Source organism: Vombatus ursinus, unplaced genomic scaffold (assembly GCF_900497805.2).
Source record: "Vombatus ursinus unplaced genomic scaffold, bare-nosed wombat genome assembly UNPS02005659.1, whole genome shotgun sequence".
Taxonomy (NCBI): Eukaryota; Metazoa; Chordata; class Mammalia; order Diprotodontia; family Vombatidae; genus Vombatus; species Vombatus ursinus.
Genome location: NW_020945437.1, coordinates 19,579,660 through 19,587,031, shown reverse-complemented (window position 1 = coordinate 19,587,031; position 7,372 = coordinate 19,579,660). Strand labels below are relative to the sequence as shown.

Genomic DNA, 7,372 nt, shown 5'->3' with positions numbered 1-7,372 from the left:
CTCTCTCTCTCTCTCTCTCTCTCTCTCTCTCTCTCTCTCCTTCCCATATACAACCTATTGCCAAGTCCTCTCTAGTCTATCTTATGTCTACTGTATATAACATATCTTGTATATACTCTCTTCTCTCCTCTGACACGGCCATCACTCCTATGCAGGCTTCTATCACCTTCTACCTGGACTATTGCAGTAGCCGGTGGGTTGGTCTCTTTGCCTCGTCTCTCCTCATCCCAGCCCATCCTCCACACAGCTATCAAAATTGCCTTCCTAAAGCACAAGTCTGAACGTGATTCTCTGACTGTCCCCAACCTCCACTCAGTGAACACTAGTAGTTCTTGATTTCTTCCAGGATCAAATATAAATCTCTTGACTTTTAAATCCCTTCATAACCTGGCTTCTTCTTATCTTTCCAACCTTCTCATACTTTACCCCCTTCCATATTCTTTGTGATTGAGTGACACTAGCCTCCTTATTTTTTTTCTAATACAATACTCCCATCTCCCAACTACAGACATTTTCCCATTTCCTTTTCCATCTCCCAATTGCAGACATTTTCACTGGCTGTCCTACATACCTGGAATGCTCTTCCCCCTCTTCTCTAGCTTCCTAGCTTCCCTCTCTTTAAGGGTCAGCAGAAATCCCAGCTTCTACAGGGAAGCCTTTCCTAATCCCCCTTAACGCTAAGGCTTTCCTTCTGAGAGTATCTCCAGTTTATTCTAGATAAATCTTGTCTGTTCACAGTTATTTACATGTTGTCTCGACTCCATTAGACTGTGAGTTCCTTGAGAGCAGGGATTGCTTTTTTGCATTTTTTTTTTTTTGGTGAGGCAATAAGTGACTTGCCCAGGGTCACACAGCTTGTAAGTAGGGATTGCTTTTTTACCCTTCTTTGTAGCCTCTGCACTTAGCACAATGCCTGGCACACAGTAAATGCTTGATAAATGCTTATTGACATTAATAGATTCTTGTTGACTTGACTGTCAGTTGAAGAGTATATACCGTCCTTCATTGGTAGAAGAATTTCCTCCCTGGTACCTGTCTATATCATTGGAATCTTAGGTCCAGTTTGAAAAAAACAAAAACAAAGAACTCATCATCTTTTGTCCTATTTCATTCATGCATTCATGCATTCTTTATCTATAGGCCTGTGCTTAGAGCTAAAACAGATCCAAATTGAGGTAGGGCATCTACTTTCCCCCAACAGAGCTGATGGTCTAGCAAAAGGATAGCGCACACACACACACACACACACATACATATACAAGTAAGTGTAATACCCAATAATATCTGATCAGGTAATTTGAGGGGCATGAAATATGGTATCTCTTTCTCTAACTCATTCTCTTCACCTCTACCCTGATTTCCTCCATATCCCCAGGTCAGAGGAATGGCAGAAAGTAAGCAAAAGTGAGAGGGAGAAGCTCGGCGTGACTGTGAAGGATGATGGAGAATTCTGGTGAGTGTTACACATGGGAAGACATGGCTGGGTGGTCTGAGAGAGACTTTGCTGTTGAGACCTGGGCACAGGGAGAGATTCATCTGAGGCCAAGTGAGTTCTGGAAAGTCAGGATGGCCCAGGGTACTGGAAATACTGTGGAATTGGGGAGTCAGGAAGGACCTAGCTTGTAGTCATGGCTCTTCCACAAGGTCATTGTGTGACCTTTAAGCAGTCCCTTCCCTTCTCTAGGACTGGGTTTCTCCACCAAGGCATTCAGCAAATGTATTTCAAGTGCTCAGTAAATGTGAGAGCTCCCTCAAGAGGATAATTATCCATTCTACTCATAAAACTTTTCTTGGATGCTTCCACACCCATTAAGTTACAATCACAAGTTCCCCATTTCCGAAGCACTTTGAAATTTATATAAAGCACTTTCCTTATATTACCTTTCTTTGTATCCCTAGCACTGCTTAGCACAGTTCCTGTCTGGTGAAGGGTAAAACATAATAAGTACTTGTTCATGGATAGGTCGATCCTTTGAGGAAGGTACTTATCCTCACTTGATCAAGAAGGGACTTATCCAAGGTCATATAGCTTGTAAGTGGATGAGCCAGATTCAAACCTGTTTCCTGACTCCAAGGCCATTGTCCTTTTCACTCTACCACATTCAGTTAATTAGTCAATAAACATTCATTAAGTACGTGCTCTGTGGCAGCACTTCTTAAACTGTGGGTTGTGACCCACAGTTTAAGAAGCACTGAAGGGGTGCTAGTGGAAAAAGTTTAAGAAGCCCTGCTCTATAGCAGGCACTGTTCCAGGCAATGTGTTAGGTTCTGAGGATATAGAGATAAAAATGAAACACGTCCTGACCTCAATGAGCTTACATTCTATCAGGACCAGAAATATGTCCATATAAATAGATAGAAAATGTATATAAATAAAATACAAGGTCATTGGGTGACAGAAATGGTGGGGGAGACCCTAGCAGCTGAAGAGATCAGAAGAGAATTCTTGTAGGACATGGCCTTTCAGTTAAGTTTTGAAGGAGAATCCGGGGCTTCCAAGAGATGATGAACAAGAAGTATGTTTCAGGAAGGCATCGGACACAGCCTGGGCAATGACTGAGTTTTTTTCTTAGTTTTTTTTTTTCCTCCTTATTTTTGTAAGTCAAAAAAACTGAGATCTAGGAAAGGAAAGTGATTTATCTTAAGTTCTACTCTGATAACCCTAGGATTGCTAGAACTGGGATCCTCATGAATCTCAGGCTGGAGTTCCTTCTTCCATGTCCCATCAAATCCCTGATTTTAGTGCCATTGGAATTAGAAGAGTCTTTCCAGATTGGGGGGATCCCTCCCTCTCTCTGGCATGCTGGCTGGCACATCCCTCACTATAACCCCTTTGCCCAGGATGACATTTGAAGACCTCTGCCGATATTTCACGGACCTCATCAAGTGTCTCGTCATCAACACATCCTACCTGAGCATCCACAAGACCTGGGAGGAGGCGAAGATTAAAGGAGAGTGGAAGTATCATGAGAATCCTCTGAAGAACCGCACTGGGGGCTGTATCAACCACAAGGAGACCTTCTTCCAGAACCCCCAGGTGAGCTAAGAGTGAAGATCCACACACATGCCCTGCCTCTGTATCCTCCCTCTTCCATTTCCAGGCACTCTTTACCTTCCGTCTCAAATATACTGGGTGTCCCAAAACTCTTAGTGCAGTTCTAAGCTAAGATTTTGGGGACACCCTGTATATATAAGACATGCCCCCTATACCCTTGAGGGAGGGGGTGGAAGGGGCGAGAAAAAGGTCAAGAGGCAGCATGGTACAATCTGGAAAGCAATACTCAATAAAGAATTAAGAGATCTGAGTTCACATTCCAGCTTTGCCAGAATTGTAAGATCTTGGGCAACCTGCTTTACATCTCTGTGCTTCAGTTTCTGCCTTTGTGAAATATAGGAAGGAAGCATGATGAAGTGCAAAGAGCTCAGAATCTCCTCATCTCTAAAATGGGGATTCTAGCAATTAGCACTACCTATCCCACAGGATTCTAGGGGGGGAAAATACTCAGTACACCAAAAGGCTCTGTCACTTTCCTTCAGGGCTTGAGGAATCTTTCATGAGTCTGACACTCCACCAATAATACTCTTTTATAATTTCATAGATTGTGATTGACAGTTACTATAGCCAATAGATTTGTCCTTCTGCAGATCAACCTGGTGATATACTGCTTTAAACTAAGGTAGGCTGGTTCTTGGACAATAGCCACCCATTGTCCTCACACTCAAAACCTTTCCAGCATTGTAAGACTTGACAGATAGATCCACTGCCTGGCTCTGCAGTGAGGGCTGGACTAGATTGAAATATAATTGGGAGGTGTTCAACAAAGCAAATAAAATTATAATGCAAAACAGATATTTTAATTTGTGGGTTTCTAGGTCAATTTGCAGGCACAGAAACTGTTTCTATTTGAGTTTGACCCTCCTGCTTTAAGACACCAGGGTCACCTTCCTTCACTGATGGGGTATAAGGAGACAAAGCCACTGGAGGGCACTCATTATTGTCTGTAAAATGAGGGTGGGGCTAGTGGATATCATCATGATTATAATTTAACACCTACAGCTCAATCCTTACCACACAAGCCTTGTGCTCAAAAGCATTTGGCCCACTTCCCCCCACAACTTTGACTTCCCCAATCCTAACACAATCAAAACCTTCCCAATGCCCTTACCTACCATCCTGCAACTCTCATACCCTCTCTCTCTCTCTCTCTCTCTCTCTCTCTCTCTGTCCCCTTCTCCCTCTCCCTCTTTTTTTTGTTTTGGTTTTTTTAGGCAATTGGGGTTAAGTGACTTGCCCAGGGTCACACAGCTAGTAAGTGTCAAGTGTTTGGTTTGAGGCCAGATTTGAACTCAGGTCCTCCTGATTTCAGGGCCGGTGCTCTATCCACTGCGCCACCTAGCTGCACCTCCTCTCCCTCTTTCTATCTGTATCTCTCTGTGCATCCCTCCCTTTCTCCTTCTCTCTCTCTTTCTCTCTCAGTCTCCTCTCTATTTCCTCCTGTCTCTTTCTATTTCTGCCTGTTTCTCTCTCCATCTCTCTTCTTTGCTCCCTCTCTTCTTCCCTCCCTCCCTCTCTCTCTTTCTTTTGTGTCAGTCTCTCCTCTCTCTCTATCTCCTGTCTCCCTCTCTTTTTCTTTCTCTCTCTGCATTTCTCTCTCCTTCTCTCCCTCCCTCACTGTCTCTGTTTCTGTCTCAGCCTCTCCTTTCTGTATCTCCTTCTATTTTCTATCTCTGTCTCTGTTTCTCTCTTTCCATCTCTCTCCCTCCCTCCTCTCTCTTTCCCTCCCTCTCTCTCTGTTTCTTTGTCTCGGTCTCTCCTCTCTCTTCCTCTGTCTCCTTCTATCTCTCTCCCTCTCCACATCTCTCTCTCTCTCTGCATCTCTTTCTCTCTGTCTCTCCCTCCCTCCCTCCCTACTCCGTCCCCATCTCCAGAGATCCATCTCCTTCATGGAATCACAGACTCTCAGAGCTGAAAGTGGCTGCACAGATCAACTAGTCCAGCCTCCAGTTAAGCAGAAATCCATCTTACAAAATGCCTGACAAGTGGTCCTCCACTTTCTCCTTGAGTGATGGAAGTTCATCAGTGGAATAAGGAGAATGGACTCGGCAGTCTCTAAGGTCCTTCGCAGCTCTCATATTCTACGAGTCTGTGAATTTCTGTATCAGGAACGTTTCTCAGTGTACCCTTGTATCTGTCTGACTATGGGCAGACCACTTGATGTCCTTCAGCCTCAACCTCCTCATCTTCAAAATGGGGGCAATCATGCCTACCTCACAAGGTTGTTGTGAGGACCAAATGAAACAATGTACAGTGCTTTGCAAACTTCTTAAGGGCTGTTTAAATATCGGTCGTTGTCATCATCATCATCATCATCATCATCCTTATTTCAGTGTGACTCTACACAGGTGCTCTGGTCAACTTTCTGAGAGCACAAGTTTCAGACAAGGTGATGACAGGTATTAGTAGATAGGTTTTCCTGATCTGAGATGGTACTATGTTAATGAAATCACAGGGCTGGTTCTGAGCTGTTACTGTTACTGTTGTTATTACGTGTTCTCTCCCCCTGCTGACTGTTTGTTTTTCTAGACATACCATCTTGGGTCCCCAGATAACATGATTTTGAGACTAATGTAGTGGAAAGAACCTTGGATTTGGAGTTTAAGGGCCCAAATTTGAATCCTGGCTCCATTACTTAGTACCTTGGGCAAATCACTCCCACTCTTGGGCCTTGTTTGTTCGATGAGATGGAGTTGAACTAGACAATCTCTGGGGTGTATGTCAGCTCTTCAGTGCTCTGGTCCTTCTTCCATGAACCTGAAGCCCTGTTTTCCTTCTCCCCTTGTCCCCAGTATGCATTCAATGTGAAGAAACCAGGAGATGAGGTGCTTGTCTGTCTGCAGCAGAAAACAAGGCGGACCACCCGCAGACAGGGCAAAGCTGAGAACCTGGCCATTGGCTTTGACATCTACAAGGTAAGCAGGGGCCCAGAGGCAGGCCCTGTTCCCCTAGTGGGGAGGCTCCCCTCTACTTGTAAGATAGATGATTCTCAGTGACCATGAGCAGCTCCCTTCTCTGTCCCTGGGAAGGTGAGGATGGTGGCCTGGGGCAGTCTGAAGTTCAGGCAGTTGAGCTGTGTTTAAATCCCACAGAATGGGATGCCTGCTCACTCCTGGCTTTGGAGTCGACAGCCTGGCTTATTTCTGGGCTTGCATTGAGTTGGGTTATAAGAGCACTGGATTTAGGTTCCATGGTTCTAGGTTTGAATATATACTATATACAACTCAATGCCCATATGATCTCAGGCAAAATTAACTCACTTCTCTGGGCCTCAGTTTCCTCCTTTGTGAAATAAGCAGGTTGAACTAGATGAGCTCCAGTCTCTTCCTCCACTGAGTCCTGTGATTCTATCATAAGAATGAGTCCCTGTTTCTCCTTGGCATCGAGGTTTGTCAGCTGGCAGCTAGTTCCTTTCTGTGAGGTGCTTTGGCAGTGACCTCCACGGTAGTTTCCTGGCCTTCCGCAAAGGGAATGGATGAGATGCACGTTTCTGAGCCTTGAGCATCAGGATGCTCTTGGGCTCGAGCTCATCGTTGGAGGTCAGGAGAGAATACCTCACCCAACCCCAATGCCTTGCTGCTCCCATGTTTCCCAGAGCTCACAGCCAAGGATGGATCCATCTTTGGGGATTTTCTCAAGGCTGTTGGAGCTGCCTCTTGTCTCTTGGTTTGACAAGTCAGGCTGCATTTTCCTGCTCCTCATAGGGCTGACTCAGTGTGGTGGAGTGGAAAGAGACCCTAGCTTAGCCCTAGAAGACCTGGAGTTTGGATCCGAGCCCTGTGACCTTGGACAAGCCATATTTTATCTCTCAGAACCTCAGTTTTTCTCATTTGCAAAATGAAAGTTAATAATGCTTTTACTGCCTCCTTCACAGAGTTGTAAAGATCAAATGAGATAATGTTAATAAGAGACTCTTTAAACCTTAAAGTGCTTCACAGATGTTATCATTTTATTATTATTAGCACACATTAGGCAGTATATACCATCCCTGTGCATAAACTCAGTAGAGACCTGGGTTCAAATTCTGCCTCCAACTGAGGAGAATGATTATTTCTCTCTTATATTAATAATCATTTACTATTGGGGAGATTCAGGGTTTTTTCTCTTCCTATTTCCTTGCTCTCTACTTGGTCAAATCAGCCCCTGAAAAATAGAGCTGATAATGAGATTGGATTAACTTTCTCCTCAATCTTGTTCAGACCCCACCCAACTGGGAAAGTTTAGATCTGATCAAAAGGTAGGGGGTAGATACTTTGTCTAGATTGCCTGGGCTGGTCATGTTCTGGGAGTCAGAGTGACATAAAGTCACCTCCCCTA

At 44.5% G+C, this 7,372-nt stretch overlaps 1 protein-coding gene across 4 annotated transcripts in view; it reads left to right on the top strand.

Annotated features, from left to right (window-relative positions):
* Positions 1-7,372, top strand: part of CAPN5 (calpain 5) — a 202,145-nt gene that overhangs the window by 181,694 nt on the left and 13,079 nt on the right. For all 4 annotated transcript variants that reach the window (XM_027848186.1, XM_027848184.1, XM_027848185.1 and 1 more), the window contains 3 exons: positions 1,376-1,453; positions 2,842-3,037; positions 5,848-5,970. In XM_027848186.1, the coding sequence (XP_027703987.1) occupies positions 1,376-1,453; positions 2,842-3,037; positions 5,848-5,970 (397 nt within the window). The remainder of the gene's footprint in view (positions 1-1,375; positions 1,454-2,841; positions 3,038-5,847; positions 5,971-7,372) is intronic.